This window comes from Falco cherrug, chromosome 18 (genome assembly GCF_023634085.1).
Source record: "Falco cherrug isolate bFalChe1 chromosome 18, bFalChe1.pri, whole genome shotgun sequence".
In the NCBI taxonomy this organism is placed as follows: domain Eukaryota; kingdom Metazoa; phylum Chordata; class Aves; order Falconiformes; family Falconidae; genus Falco; species Falco cherrug.
Window position 1 is genome coordinate 6,752,628 of NC_073714.1, and position 18,682 is coordinate 6,771,309.

The 18,682-nt window shown below is 43.3% G+C and overlaps 2 protein-coding genes across 6 annotated transcripts in view; both read right to left on the reverse strand.

Moving 5' to 3' along the window:
- The window catches only part of GFPT1 (glutamine--fructose-6-phosphate transaminase 1), a 41,076-nt gene extending 38,020 nt beyond the window's left edge, over nt 1–3,056 (reverse strand). The window contains exons 1-3 of the mRNA XM_014279187.3: nt 2,927–3,056; nt 1,948–2,076; nt 1,727–1,814 (exon numbers count right to left, since the gene is read on the reverse strand). The gene's annotated coding sequence lies outside the window, so the exon portion shown is untranslated. The remainder of the gene's footprint in view (nt 1–1,726; nt 1,815–1,947; nt 2,077–2,926) is intronic.
- Nucleotides 3,057–3,121: 65 nt separating this feature from the next.
- On the reverse strand, nt 3,122–18,042 carry NFU1 (NFU1 iron-sulfur cluster scaffold). Of its 5 annotated transcripts, none has more exons than XM_055695990.1 (9): nt 17,955–18,042; nt 15,745–15,851; nt 12,780–12,915; nt 10,177–10,243; nt 9,223–9,337; nt 8,041–8,104; nt 5,655–5,829; nt 4,803–4,891; nt 3,122–3,978 (listed from the first exon to the last, which is right to left on the reverse strand). In XM_055695990.1, the coding sequence occupies exons 2-8, from the start codon at nt 15,836–15,838 to the stop codon at nt 4,844–4,846; spliced, it is 699 nt and encodes a 232-aa protein (XP_055551965.1). In that variant the 5' UTR covers nt 15,839–15,851; nt 17,955–18,042; the 3' UTR covers nt 3,122–3,978; nt 4,803–4,843. The 5 variants fall into 5 exon arrangements, with proteins under 5 accessions (XP_055551965.1, XP_055551964.1, XP_055551962.1 ...); XM_055695989.1 differs by having other exon boundaries at nt 3,122–3,981; XM_055695987.1 differs by having other exon boundaries at nt 3,122–4,891.
- Between the last annotated feature and the right edge of the window lie 640 nt (nt 18,043–18,682).

Here is an 18,682-nt window from a genome sequence, read left to right on the forward strand (position 1 = left end):
CCAGTTCCCAGGACTGGCTTGTGCGGAGCTGCGACAAGCAGCTCACCCAGTGCTTTACCTCCCAGTTAGTCCCAGTTCCCAGGACTGGCTTGTGCGGAGCTGCGACCGAGCGGCTCGCCCAGTGCTTTACCTCCCAGTTAGTCCCAGTTCCCAGGACTGGCTTGTGCGGAGCTGCGACCGAGCGGCTCACCCAGTGCTTTACCTCCCAGTTAGTCCCAGTTCCCAGGACTGGCTTGTGCGGAGCTGCGACAAGCAGCTCACCCCGTGCTTTACCTCCCAGTTAGTCCCAGTTCCCAGGACTGGCTTGTGCGGAGCTGCGACCGAGCGGCTCACCCAGTGCTTTACCTCCCAGTTAGTCCCAGTTCCCAGGACTGGCTTGTGCGGAGCTGCGACCGAGCGGCTCGCCCAGTGCTTTACCTCCCAGTTAGTCCCAGTTCCCAGGACTGGCTTGTGCGGAGCTGCGACCGAGCGGCTTGCCCAGTGCTTTACCTCCCAGTTAGTCCCAGTTCCCAGGACTGGCTTGTGCGGAGCTGCGACCGAGCGGCTCGCCCAGTGCTTTACCTCCCAGTTAGTCCCAGTTCCCAGGACTGGCTTGTGCGGAGCTGCGACAAGCAGCTCACCCCGTGCTTTACCTCCCAGTTAGTCCCAGTTCCCAGGACTGGCTTGTGCGGAGCTGCGACCGAGCGGCTCGCCCAGTGCTTTACCTCCCAGTTAGTCCCAGTTCCCAGGACTGGCTTGTGCGGAGCTGCGACCGAGCGGCTCGCCCAGTGCTTTACCTCCCAGTTAGTCCCAGTTCCCAGGACTGGCTTGTGCGGAGCTGCGACCGAGCGGCTTGCCCAGTGCTTTACCACCCCTTTGTCAGCTGTGGAGGGGGGCTCACTTCCAATTCTGATTTCTTTTTCCACCTCCCCGTCTTTAATTACCAAATGCCGCGTGGCGGTGGCAGGCGATCTCCGGGTGAGGAAGGAGCCACCAGCCCAGAAGGCGATCACCAGGACCACACGCGGTGCGCCCTGGCACAGCAATCCTGCTCTCCTCAGCTGTGGCCACTGTTCAGACTCTCCGTTACTGATCTGACGGGCACACCCCATTCACCCGCTGCTTTACTGCTCTTAACGGTGTTTCTTTGCTGCCCTGCAGCAGCTCCCAGTTCATGACTTCTTACCCCCAGCAGAATTTAAGAATACACACCTAAAATCACCTGCAGCATTATCAGAGGGCAAACTCCTGCTTATAACGTAGGATGCCCCAGACCTGAAGGACCATGGACAGTCCTTACGAACACTCCCAAAATACATAGCTCACGTCAGCAGCACAGCAAATACCGAACTTTATGACTTAAATCTATACCATACTTGATGCTATAAAAATTAATCCCTCAACCCGAGGCTAACTCATCCTTCTATATGTAACAATCTGGTGCAAATTCCTCAGAATTTTACACATACAGAATTTTACACATACACATACAGAACATTCCATGTGTTCAGTCTGGAAGTGGCTATTTAATTCCCCTCCCCCAAGCCAGTATTTATGCCCCATGTTCCTCTGTTGAGGTTTGCTGTACATACAGCACGTGGGTTTACTACCATGTATAGTTCACACGAATATACACGTGCAACTCACTACCAAACGGAGAAATGTGAAAATGTTTCCCAAACTCTCTCTCACACATACAAGCGTTTTTAAAAGTAACTAAAGGGCTCATGGCTGGGAAAAAGAATACCTGCTTTCTTCTTCTCCAAGCTCAACACACTTCACTTCAAATAGAAGTCCTGGCTGAAGTCCTGAATTTTACTGGTGAAGATTACCAGCTCCCAGGAAAAAAAGAAAAAAAAAAAAAAAAAAAAAAAGAGTATGTTTTGTGATCCCTGACACATAATGCACTTTGAATTCTAACATCAGGTGACATGAGGTATTTCCTCCTACTACTACCTTGGGAAGTACCTGCTCCAAAAATGCTGTCAGCTGTTAGCTGCCTCACAGTGTACATTACAGTATTATCAGATGACAAACAGGCGGATTTCTCCTAGAAACGTGGAATGAGTCACATCCCACCAAAAAGCACATGTCCACCTGTGAACAGTTCCAAGATGACAAGAGTTTAGATAGCTGTGATCAACTCCCCGTAAAAGAGAGTTCTAGAACAGCGCTCAGAAAACATGAATGGATTTTGTGTGTCTTCTCTAGCTGACATGGGTGAAAACATAAACAGCTGAATGGCAGACTGTAATTTTGCCGTTATCCACAGCACAGCAAAAATACCAAAGTACTTTTTTCTCTTTAAAAAAATGCCAGAATAATTTCAAGTAGTCATTACTACTATAAACATAATGACTAACTGCAATTTTTTCTTTCTAAAAAATTATTTCTACAAAGAAAAACTTCAGAGTCAAAAAACCATGCTGACCGGAGCATTACAGTACAGCACAGCTTCCCAGCCACCTAACTGACAAGCCCTCCAAAAAAACCAACTGCAAGGCCACCCCATGACATACCGTACTGTCAGCGGGGCCGCCGGCCACCTCATTCACTCCTAAGCTACACACTGAGTAGTCATTACTGTACTCCCCTTTGCCTCCGTGTCCGTGAACGGGCAAGGTTTTTTTGGGTGAGCGGAGGAGACGGGACACCTCTCGCTAACGGGGATTCTGTTTCAGACAGAGCTTGGAAGGTTCACACAGAAACTCCTCATGATTTGGGCTGATGATTTTACCACATTGGGCTATCATAGTGTTAGCATTTCTGGGTTTGGTTTTGTTCCCCAAGTGACAACTGGCACTTAACCCCCTCCCTCTGTTTATCCCGAGTTGGAGACCCCAACTTTGCTGCTTTACACTGCAGAAATGCAGCCGCTGCCCTAAAGAGCTTACTTTGTAGCGGGACAGAACAGATAAAAAGAGGACGGGATGCGAGCACTACGCACTTCTCTCTCCATGACAGAGCTCGAGGAGCTTGAGGACACACAGGATACATGCCGGACACGGAATCTCTTCAGTCGCAAGATCACAAGATGCTCAATCTTCAGCATCAGTACAGGCAGGCTTAATTTGGTCCTATTTGTACAAATCAAAACTCCAGTAAAAACAAGACTGCTTAATTGAAGAATAAAGACCACATCTTTAAGAGGACATTTTATTTAACACACAAAACGACTACTTCGCTGCTTAAGCTTTGGCTTATATCGTGCATTAATTTGACCAATTAGGCCTAAAAAGCTCTATTTTTCAGAAACCAGAACCATTGCTCACCATTCTATGGTTCACTGACAAAGAACACGGTGATAACGTTTGCACAAGCTCTCTTTTGGATAGTGTGAGCCTACTTTGAGGGGAATTTTGTCATGATACACTTGTAAGATCAGGCACTGCTTACTTCGTAACAGGGTAAATAAAACGTGGCAATTTCAAACCAATTTCCAAATCCTGAGTGGGGAATTTAAATGACTGTAAGTTATTACTCTCCATGAAAGCTGAAGAAATATTTTGCCAAAACACTTATTTTCAAATTTCTAACAAGTAACATGAAGTTTACGGCTACCACATGCTGATCTGCATGCTATGCAAAAGATTCTCCAACGACTTAATTGATCCTGTTTAGGGACTCAGTGGAATTACACCGGCAAGGAGCAAAAGAGGGGAACACACCAGAGGCTGTCAAATCTTTGTACGCAGGGAGTAACAGTATAATAACCATAAGCCAAATAATGGCCACGAACTCAGCTCGGTTGTGGCAGCAAAAAGAAATAGTATTTCTGTTAGCGAAGTCATCTGCTAAAGCTAGGCACCAGGAAGGAATTCAGTCCTACTCGTACGAGTAAACAGAAGTACTTGCAAAGCCCAATTTATGTATCACAGTTTCAGAACAATAAATATTTCTCTTCCCATAGCCTCTAAAACTGGAACGTGTTCTGCTCTGCCACGTCTTCCCTTGCTCAGCCAGGGCAGCCAAGTTACACATACGCTGCGCTCTTTGGCACTGCTGAAGGAACAAACAGGATATGGCATAGGTAAACACATTAATTTTCTTTGCTATCCTACAAATGTAATTTGTGCCCTTAAGCACTGCACATTCATCTTGATGTTGGAGTATGACGTTGAGAAACCACCTTTTGCAAGTTTAAACAGACCACTAATGGTGGCTGGACAATTTTACTTCCAAATAAGCTAATTAGTCTCTCCACTTACTAAAGCTGATGAGGATCATCTTCTTTAACTTTTAAAAGATACGATTTTTATAACAAAACTCACACTTTCTGTTGCTGTTGCTATTGGCTGCACAGTGGTAGTGAGCAAGTAGGTAACTTTCCACAAGTGATGGCAATATTACATCCTCCAAAATGAACATCAGAAGTTACAGGTTATTTTTCACACAAAAAAAGATATGAATCCAAAAGCTTTTTAACAAGACTTGATAAAAAATTAACACTCCTAAATTTCCCAGTTATAGACCAAAGGCAGGGAGTCCTGCAAGCCCCATAAGGAAGCTGGGGGGAATAAACATTTAATAGTTCTCTTGCACAAAAACCAGTCAAGAAACTTTACTTCTGCCTTCTATTTTTGCCAGTCTTGAATTTTTGGTGTGAAAGAAAAACGCAGAGGCACATCACCAGTTTTGAAGCCCACCATTTCTTTCTTCACGCAGAGTACAAAGAGGAGCAAAAGGATTCTTTTCTGAATGCAGGGCATTTAATAAATTAGTGGCTTAAACCGATGATACATTTTCACAGGTATAAATGCAACTATTTTTCTGAAAAGAAAGGCAAGTTTGTTTGCTCCTCAGCACAAGGACAGTTTACGTACACCAAGAGGTAAATACTTATTTGGCCATAGATGATGCTAGCTTAAGGAGAATTTGCTTCCTTCTCCACGTCATCGTCGTCGTCAACAACCTGAAATCAAACCCAGAAGTAGCTTAGGTAAACAGTTTACGCAATCCTATGGGACTAAGGGTTTAAAGAATTTATTACATTAAATCCCTGCTGGACCCAAGGGGAACAGCAGTTACCCTACACAGCTGAATGACAATAGTCACATGACAAAGGAAAGAAAACCTTGTGATCAAAAATGCCAGGAGGAAACGCAGCTGAAATAGGAGCTGGTGAAGTTAATACAAAAGGCCACCAGAACAATCACTACAGCATATCGGATTTTTAACGAGAAAGCTAAAGAATCTGCATTTTAGGGGACAAAAGCTTGTTGCTTTTTATCACCCAAAGTCACCAAAGCACAAAGGTAACAATTGCTGGCAAACGGTGCCCAGTTCTGAGCTCCTCAGTAGAAAAGGAGACAGTCCAATGAGGTATCACCTCCCTCAACCTGCTGGCAATACTCCCCTTAAATACAGCCCAGGGTATCCTCAGCCACCTTTGCCATAAAGGCACACTCCTGGCTCAGGCTGAACTTGGCATCTACCAGCACCCCAAGTCCTTTTCTGCAAAGCTGCTTTCCAGCCAGGCAAGCCCCAGTGCATTTTGGTGTGAGGGGCTTTTTAGGGTTCTGTAGCTTTTGCTAAGATACAGTTTCCAACTCAGGAAAACTACACCTATACATCCTGTACTTTTGCTTAAACTGCCAACCTCTCCATGCTGGAAAGGGACAAAGACCTTCTTTTTCATTTAAAAAGAAAACAACTACTACCTCTCACCAACCCACCTGTTCCACGCCTTCTACTTCAGGGATGTAGAACTGGAGCATGTTCTGTATCCCGCTCTTCAGGGTGATGATGGAACTGGGACAGCTGGTGCATGAACCCTGCAACTTCAGCTGCACAATCCCATCCTCAAAGCCTTTATAAATAACATCACCACCATCTTCTTGCACTGTCGGCCTGGTGGAACACGATACTCAATTTAAAGCAAGTATAGCTGAAATAAGTTTCCTTCCAGAAATCTTCAGTAAAGCTAAATTTAACACACACAAAGAACTGTCACGATATAGTAACTAAAGCCCTCTTTCTCTACAACCACCTGGTTCAAATTTCCAACAACACATGCTGTGCTGGACTCTCTCACACAGAGAGCTACTGTGTTTTCCGTAGGATGTTAAGCAAAACACATTTGACACGAATGCAGCAGCATACGAAAAACCACTGAAGTTCTAGGGCCATGGGTAAGCACCTTAGGAGTAGAGCTTGATTCAGCCTGCAAAGACATACTGGTTTGCACTGAGGCAGTCGCCACAGGTAACAACGATTGCCTCAGCTATGCGCCAAATAGGCGTTTGTCCTACCTCAGGAGCACGTGCATCTGTTAGCTGACTAGGGACAGCGATAAGAAGTTCTAAAGTGCTTCCATAAATAAATAGGCAGTTCACCATAGCTTACAGAGATCAGGAAAAAAACTCAACTATAAAAACTTAATCCTGCTAATGGGTGAAGAAGCCAGCATCTGATAAGATCACATCCCCGTACTATTAGCATTTCTGCAGCCTGGTCTCCATTTGCAAGCAACAAATGCCCTGCATTGTAAGTGTATCCCCATAGCAACACTTTCCCAGACCAAGTTAAAACCATCAAGTTACTCTAACAGAAGCTCTTTATACTGATTTCCAAAATAACTCTTTGAGAACTACACTCCTAAGAGAATAACCTATGAATCGGACACATTTATTAACAACTCACCATAGCAAATTATCTTCGTTCCAGAAAGCCAAAGAACATGACTAAAAATTCCGTTTTTCTTATTTGAAATTAACTGTTTTAACACACTACAAGGCATTTCAGATCTACATTCCCTCCATCCTGCACCTTCTGACAACTTCTTTGCATAATTTTTTAATCAACTAAACAGTAAATTCTCTGTATGTGCCACCAGTTTATATATAGCTTCTGTAAACTACCCTGCTATAAAATGAAGTTAAGATACACTACTGCTAATATTCTCACCAACAGCTTCTTGGTCCACCAAGGGGTACAGGGGGAAGGAAATGGAAGAAAAAGGTGGGGAAAACCAGAAATCTGGGCAGAAATCCCGTGACTGTTACGAATAGCCACTGGGAAATCAAGAACTAACATACCAGAGGGAGCTTAAATGGCCACGTACCCAGCGAGAGCAGGGCCTCTTGTATGCTATTTGCTATCATGGCTTTATACAACGATATACTTGGGTTACACTTTTCATACACATTTGGGAAAAATGTTCCAGTTTATTCCTGCTTTTCTCCCTCTTTCCTTTCAGGAAAGCTAACCAGTACCATCTGTCAGCTGAGATAACCAAATCTTTAAATTAAGTGATATCACTTTAAAATGCAGCATCATAACTTCTGGAAAAATTAAACTGAACTCCATGATTTTGACCCACACACAAGCTGCTGGGTCCTGGAATTTGTGAGCTGGAGAAGATGTTGCCATCGGGTATCACAGATTCGGGAACACATCAAGCATTTTCCCCTACATCTAAAATGTCAAGTTGCTTATCCCTTTCAGTTCACTCTGCAAGGCAATTAATGAGCATAAAAATATACTTCAGGTAAACAACATGATCCATAGCCGCTCTTGAGACTTCATTAGTTACCAGCAGTTTCTAAATTCAAGCTGTGTGTTAGAATACCAATAAAACTGCAACAGAATGAAGCCCAGACAGCAAGGGAAAGCCACTAGCAGATTTTGCTTTAGAGTATAATACAAGAATGTAAACTACTTTGGAATACTTGGAAGGGAAGTACAGTGAAGACAGAGATTAATACAACAGAGGAGAAAAGAAAAAGAAAGATGGCATTGTTTTCACCATTTAAAAACAGCCAGGTTAAACCCAACAAACCTGTTTAAATGTCTTACGGAGAGTAAGACTATACACTGTTCTAAAATCACTCAGCAATAAGGACTCGGTTCAGCACACACTTTGCTTAAACAGGAAAGCCAGATAGAAAGTTTTCAATTAGAGGAAACAGCACTCTCAGCGTCGGCCAGTTTTGCACTTTGAACCCCCCCCACTAGATACTGAACCATGAAATCACACACACCCAAACAAAAATACACTGTTTCTTAAATAAATCCAAACCCCAGTCACTCCATCTAAGTGATCTAAGGTTCCTGGTTTACCTTATTCTTGTGTCCAGCAGTTCTTTAATCATCAGTACAACTTCATCATCTTCTTCCGACGCACCTTGGGAAAAGAAAAACATGCAAATTAGAACTCGGAGAGGATTCCAGTATCATTACTAACACTGCAAATCTATAACGGCAGAATGAAACAGCATTAAAAACACTGCTGAAATGACTGAAACCAAAACCCGAATTCAAAGTATTTTTCTCTGTCCTTATTTACATCCCAGGCTTTCACTACCAAAACCCAGTATTGGTTCAGAGTTGTTCTCAGCAGGCAAAGGCCTTAACAGACAACAGTGGCACCAACTTTTAAAGGAATCAACAACAAACATCCAATAAGGAAGCAGTGGTTAAGGCAGGGTCCTCAGAAGGAAGGTTTTAGCAACTTAAGAATTATGAACCTGTCTGGGTTTAGAAGCTCTAGATACAATTTTAGGCTGAGCGTTAAGTGTCACAGAAGCATTTTTAAAGACAACCTTTTCAAATAAAACAAAATCTCTGTTAATATTGACATTAAAACCAGACATAACAGAGCAGAGAGAAATTCAATAGTCATAATGTTCCTTAAAACATTGGAAAATTTGTTTAAGTTGCTAAGTTGCAAATGAGGAAAAACTGCCCTCTAGTTACATTGTAATTTAGTCTCCATTACTTTCTATTACAGTTTGAAAAATATATCTTACTATTTCTTGTTCATTTAAGACCATAAACCTATTGTTAAGGCACGGACATTAAGCCTGGGCACTCCTTTTTGATTTAAGGAGGAAAATAAAACCCTTTGTAGGTGCCCATACGAAAAGGATATGCAGCAACACCCCACAGCTTTCTAAATGCAGCCTCAGAACTTCAAAAAATATTTCACACACACACTAAGTACAACAGAACACGGTCCACACTGCCAAAACGCATAGCTCAGCACAGCTCCCATGAAGATATGCTCATAGTACAGCAGATGAGAGCCAGGCTTTATACCCACGGACCAGCAGCTCCTGTACAGCGAGCGCAGCATTGCTTCCACTACAGGCATTCTGCAAATTCCCTCCTGTGTTAATTTTAGCAATTTGTACTTTAAATTCTCCTGCATGCTTCTCCGAGGTACAAGTGGAGGCTCTTCTGGATTCACAAAAACTAAACGCAAAGGCAGATACCGGCCTCTTCCTGAAGAGTTTGATTTACCTGTATCTGTCCTAGGTGCCTCATCAGTAACTACAGGTAAGCCAGAGGCAAAGAAATCCATTATAGTTGCATAAATATCTGGTTTCAGTAAGTTCCAATCCAGGTCTTCACTCTCCTATAAGAATCAAAAGGGGGAAAAAAAAAAGAATAAACACAGAGTATCTGCCTCCTAGTAATAAGTTACGCAGAAATTCTTCTTAGATTAAAAATATCATAATGGGCTCTCACAATTGACACCTGGATTTGATTTCATAGTTTTGCCAAGTCCAGCTTTGCCAAAAAAGTTGAGTAAGACTCAATTTATAATAAACAGAAAGGTTTCCTTGCTTGCAAGCCAAGTGCTATTAAAAGATTAACTAAAGATGTGAAAGTCTCCTAAATACATTATTTGACACCTGTTTTTACCAAACTGTTTCAGAGACTCAAGATCATTTGCCTCCATTTAACATTGAGCCAAATTATCACTTACTGAATTGCCCCATGCTCTTCACACAGTAAGAGCATAACTGCGTGGTTACCACGCAACACCTTATCTCTGCTGACATGAGCTCCACACCTTGGGTAAACACAGCACTGCCTGCAATGTGCTTCATCCCGTCAGACAATCATCTCCTTTGGAAGCGTTCCCTGGAGGTCAGCTAATCGCGACTCCTGCTCGACACAGAGCCAACTTCACCGTCGCACTGGGCCTCATCCAGTCCAATGCTGACCACTTCCAAGATCAAAGAACCTACAACTTCGCTGGGCAAACTTGTCCAGTGCTTATCCACACCCTGTGATTTTTTTTCTCCCTTTTATATTAAAGGCAATTCCTTTTATGCCGCCTGTGAACACTGCCTCTGGTACTCTCACTATGCATGCCCAAGAGTCCGACTGGATCCTCTCTATGGCCATTTACTGGACAGCTGAATCCCAGCGCATCTTTTAGAACATCTGAACCTCTGTTCTGCTTACCTTGGTGATGGTGATGAAATCTGGGCCAAAGAAAATACTTTTAACTCCTTCAATTTTGAATAACTGCCTGTCAGGAAAATAAAAAAAACCAAAATGCACACACATTTCAGGCAAACTCCTAAAGATTTATTTAATCTGTCACAGAAAAAAAGTTCTAGAACACACTTCTAGTCAAAATCGAGCGCTAAAACCAGAACCGTTAAGGGAAACACACGTTTTCTTCACCTACAGCTTAGGAATAGCCGGAAGATCCTGCTGTGGAGCAGTGCACATAGCGACACTGAACACACCTTACAAGAAAGACTTTTCCACTAGATGTGTTAAAGAATTACTCTCTCTCTCCAGTTCTTCTTTGGAGGCAAAATTATATTCTGTATATAAAAACTACTTGTTTAGGACCAAAACCACTAGGTACCAATCGTTTCAGGTAGGAGTAGTGCAAATACAAGGAATGTTCTTAGACTAAAATAAGTTATTTGAAGTAATTGAGCCCAATAAAAACTGCCTTCAGCTCTGTTGCCATTAAATAAAAGGGATTAGTGCCAAGCAGTCCACAAGGCTTAACACATCAACTCACTTTGTGAGCAATCTTCACTATTTTTAGTCAGCTGCATGGCATGTGAAAAATATGAAGATGAGGCTTAAGCCTCATACTAAATTGCTTGAGATGGCCCCATATAGCACCTGACAACCAGGTGGTGAATTAGCACACATTCAAAGCAACGCAAGAACTTAGATGACAGGAAAGAGCCTATTTTTGACAGTATTTTAGGTATAAAAAGCGAAATGAGAGTATAAACATTTTTTTCCATAAATGGTTAAATAAAACCCACCAAACTCATCTACAGAATAAGTTAATGGTGTTTACTCTTCAGGAGCAGCAAATAAAAATAATTTTAAAAAGCATTAAAAGGAGGAAGCACCTTGAGGTAAATACAGCATAAGGCTGTAAGAGAGATTTTGTAATTAAGGGGAAAAAAAAATATTCTCCTGAACGACTGGAAACCTCAAAAATGCAATAAATGAAGGAACTGGAAATCTCATCACAAAGATACATGTGATGAAAAATGACAGAAGAGATTTCACAATACCCATTTGAAAGAATTTCTACACATCAAACAGTTATATGTGTATCGGGCTTTTACATCACCAAACCAATTAAATTTTAAAGTTACTTAAACAATGAAATTATGCAAGTGCATCAAACCATCCTAGATCAATTAAGTAATTCTCCCCCTCCCTCCCCTTCAGGAAGCTTTTATTTCTTCTTTAGAAAATGAATACTCCTTTTTAAAATAAATGAGTATTCCATTTACAAAAAACATAATCTGGGATTTAACGCTATATAGTAGATTATTTTTTTTTCCATTAACCTGCACAATATGCCTTATCAGGCTGTTTTGCCACAGTACAGTCTAGCACATACATCATCTTTGATGATAACCTCTATTTGCAGATATCTGACAACAAAAAGCCTCTTTCTGAGAGTCCATTTCATTCTGCAACCTGATACACTTTGGCATAACGAGATCCTACAAACATGTTTCGATGTCCACAAAAAGCTTTTGCATTATATTTATTACTTTTAGTCACAGAGTTTTGCTTGTAAAGATCCCGTTTGCCCTCCAATAGCTCTGCAAGAAACCTCTGGAAACCCTACAGTTCCTAGAGAGAATCTCATGAGAAACAGCTTCTACTTTTGCATATAATTCTTCCAGCAGACACAAAGATGACTTAAACTGGGATCTGCAGGGGTAACCTACTGCAGCATTTCTGGATCTTACTCTCAAACTGAAGCCCTTCCACCCACGTAACAGTTTCTTTTCAGAGGCTAATCCGACAGCAATGACAAACATGCAAAACAGATGCTTCCAAATAGTCCCAGAGAGACTTGTGATGGTGCTCCAAACCCCTTCTGTACCAAGATGACACAAATCAATTATTTGCTCAGCGATCCTTACTCGAGATTACGCATTTTGGTATTGAATGCTGCAACTCCCAAGACCTGTTACAGATCCAGCCCCAAAGTGTGGGCCAAACCCAGCTTTCCCTTGACTGAAACACAAACCTTTTGTAAAGGAAAAATCCATTGGCTTTGAAGTTCAGGTTAGCACCAACATCCGTCAAAACAAGCAAGCTACCGCATTTAATTCACGGTATTTGGGGACTATTTACTTCCTTATACTATTTCTATTTCCCAATTCTGAAAAGTTGCATGATTTCCAAGTAACTACTTGAATTAAAGAGTATTCTGATGGGAATGATTTTGCGAAATCAGGGCCAGAGGTCTCACCAGTGATGCAACAACCGTTTGAGAATACTGATTCATAATACCACTCAATTCAGTCACATGAACTAGACCATGATGCGTTCTGCTATGATACAGCTGTAGGGAGTGCAGACTCACAGGAAGACTACTTTAGTAACAACAACCTTCCCAGCTTTAATTTTATGCAAAGTAAAGCAGCATTACAAACATAAACCCAACCAAGCTACTTCTGAGCATGAAGAGCAGAATGATCAGAAGCTGTGCTTAAAAACATCAGTTGTAGACACACAGCCCATACTGATCCCCAAACAAATTATGATGTATTAAATAATACCTTGCTAAAGGTGAGCAAAATGCTGCAGCTGGTGTGGAAAACTCCATAGTCCTCGACTCCAGCACTTCCTTCCCTGGAATAAACTTCAAACTATTTGGATTTGGTGTGTCTTGAGTTTGAATAAACATGCTTCTTACTGGAAATTTACAAAAACAAAAGGCGGGGGAGGGGGGGGGGATGTGGAGAAAAATAATGTTATCAAATCTAAGTAGCTTAAATGAAAGTCAAGGATCCTGATTACTTGGCAAGCCAAGACCAGGGTGATCCCTGTGCTATAGCAAACAGCAGCCTGCACAGCAATGATACTTTAAAAACACAATGCAATAGGCTCCTCGAAAGGCTCCAGACTGACACGAAGCCTGATAAACACAAACATGTTACCTCAGAGGAAACAAGACGATAAACGGAACCTTGTCTTTGCTTCTTTTGCTAACTTTTATTTACTAAAAAGCATCCTCTGTAACAGCATCAAACTGCCTGAGGCCAGTACCAGCCTCACTTTCTAGGGAAGGCCACGAGATGCAAAATTTGTTTCTCTGTCAGGTTTAGGTTTTTTTTTTATTTTATAATCCTCAAATGCTGCTTAGTCCCCTCTTCCAGCATTATCATTTCCTGTTCAAAGCATGATCAGTTTTACTAGCCCTCTCTTGAAGATACACACTACCTAAGGGGGTTGGTTTATATTTTATTTTTCAGCACTATAAAAAAAAAACCAAGAGTAACTAAACAGTAACAGTGAACTACGCTCTGCTAACATTTCCCATAGAGCGAAAAATTACTGTAAGCTATCCCTTATCCTCCAGAAACTGAACTGACCAAACAAATTAAAATAAAATTATTTACAATTCATTGCTAAAGATGGTTAAAAGATAAATTTTTACAGAAGGTCCTTTTGTGGCATGGGTCTGTCTTTTACTAGAAGACTGTAAAAAGCCTGATCTTGACTAAAATTTAATACTCTACATTTAATGAGTACATTTAATAGTGTATTTTTCCTGCAGACATGTCCAGGCAGCCTATGCCTGATGTCCCACTGAAGCTGAACATCAGTTAGGGAGAGCCTCCCATCGCTAATTCTGTTTCTAGTTCTCCTTCTTCCTAACTTGCCCTGCATATGAAATAACACAATGATACACAAACGTTCAGGAAAGAAGAAAATGCCTTTTAAAACCAAAAATCTCTAGGAGCTAATATATATAAATAAATTATACTTAAAAACCAAGCTCACATAACTTCAAAAATATGCAATGGAGGGCTTTAAAGCAGCAAAAAGAGCTGACATTTTCATAAACTGCCATTTTGCTCTCTGGTATTAGATGACAAATCACACTATTTATAAATTGCCAAATTGTTACTGCCCGTGTCTGTCATGGTAACAACCCATTTGACTTGAACGTACACAATGGCACAGTATGCACACACTACATTTTTTTGTTAGTTTTTTTTTAAAGGAAAAAAACAACTTAGCATAGAAGTACTTAGCTTTAACGTGAAAAGAATAATCCTGATAGAGCAAGCAACTACTCAGCTTATCCGTGAAGATGGAAGAACTATTCATCTTCCAAATCCTGCTGGCATCTAAAAATCACATCCAGTATAACAGCATAGTTGACAAATAACCAACGGGGGATTTAGATGGTGTAAACTGAGTATTCTCTGCCCCTTTTTTGAAAGCAATGGGCCACTAACAGTTACCACACACTGTTCACCCAGCATCTCCAGCACCCTAAACCACAAACGGCTGTGTCAGTTCCCAGAAAAGGTGTCCACGTGGGTAGCCTCTGTATTTTAAAAGTGTCTTCTGCAGTTGAAGTTCTGCCTTCGTAAGACCAGGTTTTTCAGTCATTAATCAACCCGGAGAGTTCTTTGCACAGCTCTGAAGAACTTGCTTGGCACTTGCTATTCAGCAGTTAGTGACTGGCTGTATCTACATCTAACACCTGTTACCAGTTCTTTCAGCCCTCTGCAGAATGCTGTCTGTACCTGCTCATTATTCTGTTCTGCCATATGCTGCAGGTAAGAGGAAGACACCACGCAGAGGCCAACTTTAGCGGGACACTTACAGAAGCAGGTGAAATACTAAGTCTGCTCAGCAGAGTCTGCCTGTTGGTTAGAACTAGAACGGCAAAAATTTTCTTTTCTGAAACCAAAATTAAATAGAAACCTCTGCCTAGGCAGACTGATTTAAATAAGATTTCCATTTGTGACTAATGCCATGCAGCAGCACCTGCAGAACTTTTTGACTTGGACTCTTTCTGCTACAGCATTGGAGAGCAGTTGCCAAAACCCTCAGGCAGGTGCGAAAGCATAGTGTTTTTCTGTGGTGCAAGTTTCATGATTTTATTTTTTCTATTTTTTTCCCCCTTTTCTGAGCATTATAGCCTACCAAAAAATCCAATAGGTATGACAAACTCAATCTTAAACATTGCTTTTTCAGGACAATACCAAGTTGCAGATATTATTGGAGAATACCATTAATGCACCATACATGGATGCATTTTCAAGAGAGAAGAAATTAAAAAATGAAAAGATTGCAGCTCTAAGAATGAAAGGCTTTGTTTTCCTCCTTGTTAGGCCCTTATCTGGATGGCCAATGATTTTATCTGGCAGAGCTCAGCAGCTGAAGCAGGACAGAAGGCAACATGAAATCTTTCACAACAGATACATGTACGCCAGGATAGAAATTAAATTAAGAACAGCAGCAAAGCCCAAGCAATATTTTGCACTAACAAAGCCCCTTGTAAGGCTGAATGGTATAGAAAAAACACATATAATCAAACACCTAAGAAAGTCATCCACATCTTCTCCCCAAGCTCCAAGTGTCCAAATGCACTAGCACTTCATTAAAGACTACCAAGGAAATGTTGCCACACACAGATTGCAGAAAGAAGGCGGCTTCCGTTATTACCACAAGACATAAAAGCCTCACAACACATTCATCTATCCATTTTTAACTAGTATTTACCTGTGTTATGCCATGCTGTAGATGGAAGAAACTGTTTCTTTTGCAGAAGTTGATGGAAAGACTGTCGAGTTGCCAAATTATGATCTTTTAACATCGTATGACAAAACCTTGAAAAAAATAATTTTACTGACATTTTCCAAATTAAAAGTTTGCACTACCCCACAGAAAAAGTATTTCACATGCTTCTACTCAGCAAGACACTCACCTGGCTTAAACCTCTAGGGTAATGTAGCAAGCTCACAGGCTAGACTGCAAAATGTCCCTTCCTTTTCCCCCTTTCCAGTGCTCCCTCTCTCTCATTTCATAATAAAATACACCTAACTCTCCAATTTTAGCCACCTAAAAAAATTAATCTAGGCTCCTTCACAGTCACTAAAGACAGGCAAATCACCTTACTAACCTGTAACAGAAAACGTTAAGTCACCCTAAAGGAGCCTTTTCGTCTTCCTTTTGACTGTAGTGAGTACCTGGAAATCTAGCTTGGCCTAAGCATCTAATTTTCAGAGGATTACAGACAGCTGAGATGAATCCAACCTGAGGCTAAATCAAAGCTAGTATTTACCCTATACTCTGTGGGTTTAGCTGGTCAAACATAAGGGTCTCCTATGTGACTCTGAGAAGATGCAAGTCAGGATAAAAAGGTAACGCAACGGCTACTCTTAGAACAAACAATTCTCATAAGAAAAAAATACAACATTTGGATAAAAGATAAAAAGTCTGTTAGCTACAGGTACCAAGCCATACCTCACCCCTGTTCACCTCTGTGTATTTCTTCTCTTTGGGGAATAAAGAAATCCAGTATATTCCTGTACAAGTACTGTTCCAGAATTAATCCAGACCAGTTAAAAAGAGGCCCTGCTCCATACATAACCCACACCAGCAGTCAAAATAGGGGTGGCATCATCTGCTCAGATGGAAGTTAAAAGGGGGAAAGCTGGGAACAGAAAAAAAAAACATTAAGAGAAAAGGCAAGACAGAGCGATGGAGTAACAGGCCTAACTTTCCAAAGTGTGAATACTTGCTTCCACATCTGGTATCTGTGACTGTAAGCACAGCCAACAGCATCCAGGTATTTCAGAGCAAAGTGAGAATCAGAAAACGTAACCAAAACCCACCTTATGTCACAAGTAGGTAGGACATACAGAGCATTTATTATTATATGGTTTCTCTTCACCTTATGAGGTACGGAGGCAGCGGGAAAGCAGGTAAACTACATGTATCACACCTGCAGGGCTGTTACTAAGATTCTCTCTGGGGGTCATAAATCTGAACACAAGCACTACACCTAGGCCCAGATTCCTCAAACACGGTAACAGGAGAAAAGCTCTCATTAAATGGACCTTCCTGCTGTGAGTGAGGGAGACATGAACACATAAAAAGTCCGAATCATGTTATTTGCCTGCTTTTATGGTCTGGATTGCAGGTACAGAGGCCACAATGGGATGTGTGTGGAAGGTCCCCTAAGAGAATAGTTCTCCTTTCTCCCTTCAGCTTTGGGGAATAAAGATTATAATGCATTTTACAGTCCACAGCACAGAGCAGAAGATGTGCCCACCAGCACACTATCCTTTGAATTTCCTCTTATTGTATAGCTTTTAGCAACTGCGGGCAGGGGTACTATTTCCCCTTATTGCTTGGCCCTAAGGGTACATACGTGGGAGAGTGCAGTGCCCCTCACTGCATGATCCGCGCTGCACATGGGGAGGGGGGGGGGGGGGGGGGGGAAATTACCCCTCGCTGCAGGGTCTGGGCACATGTGGGGGAAATTACCCCCTCGCTGCAGGGTCTGGGCACGTGTGGGGGGGAATTACCCCTGGCTGCAGGGTCCTGGGCACATGTGGGGGGCATTTCCCCTCAGGACTCGACCCTGGCACAGCGGGGGTGCACAGTCCCTCAGGACCTGCGTGTCGGGGGGAATTAACGCCTCGCTGTTGTAGACGGCTGGATGACGAAACGGCCCCTCCCTGCCCGTCTGTAACGAGGAGAAAGAACAGACAGCTTCTTTCTTCCCCGTCCGCCCTGCTGCAGCGGGGAAGGGGAAGAGCGAGGAGAGCCCGGCGCGGCCCGGCTGCCCCTCGCTACGACACGGCCGCCCCCCCCCCCCAGCCGCGCAGGGAAGGGGCGAGAGGGGACCCCTCCGGGACACAAACCGGGCTGCCTCCTCCGGGCCGGGGCAGCGAGGAGCCGAGCGAGCCCCGCCGGTCACCTACCGGCCGCCCAGCCCCACCGCCCGCGCCGAACCACCGCGCAGCCGCCATCTTGGCGCTCCTCAGGCGCTGCCGCCCCGCCCCGTTCCCGCCCTGTTCCCGCCGCGTTCCCAGCCCCCGTTCCCGCCCGGCCTGAGGCGCGGCGTGCGGCCCCTGCCGGCGGCAGCCCGCGCTCGGCCTCTTCCCTACAAAACGCCCATCTACAACGCCTCCTTCCCACCTCTCCCTCACCCCAAGGGTAATACTTTTTGGGTTTATTCAGTAATTCCTTCTTACCCTTTGCAGAGCGCTGCCCCTGTGCCAGCCGCTGGCACGGCCTCTTCACCGGCGGGAAGGGGCAGTTACCACAGAGCGCTCAGGAACAGCCCCCTCCAGGCCTCCTTTCACCACCCAGCCCAGTAACACACAAAAAACCTTTTTCTGCGCCCCCCAAGCCTCACAAGCCATCAACAGCTTGTAAATTAACCTCGCGGGGATGGGGACCCGCAGCAAAAGTCAGAGGTGAGGCGTTTGTTTTGATCAAATTTTATTTGAGGTGGAAGCTCTCGATTTTGCAGGTGTTGCTGCAGCCATGCAGGGCTGTTGGAGGAGGAACAAGAAGAGGAAGAGTCTCCCTGGGGAGGAAGGAGACACGTCTGCACTTTCAGCAAGATGATGAGGTTCCAGTTCGCGCCCTGGGCCGTGGCTGCCTGCCCCCCCCCCCCCCCCCCCCCCCCCCATATGATTACAGT

Excerpts from the sequence above, each read along its gene's own strand:
- NFU1 (XM_055695990.1), bottom strand. The coding sequence starts at position 15,838 with ATGTTAAAAGATCATAATTTGGCAACTCGACAGTCTTTCCATCAACTT. Across the intron at positions 9,338-10,176 it reads ATTTCATCACCATCACCAAG|GAGAGTGAAGACCTGGATTG; the intron begins GTAAGCAGAACA and ends TGATTCTTATAG. Across the intron at positions 8,105-9,222 it reads GGCACCTAGGACAGATACAG|GTGCGTCGGAAGAAGATGAT; the intron begins GTAAATCAAACT and ends TCTTTTCCCAAG.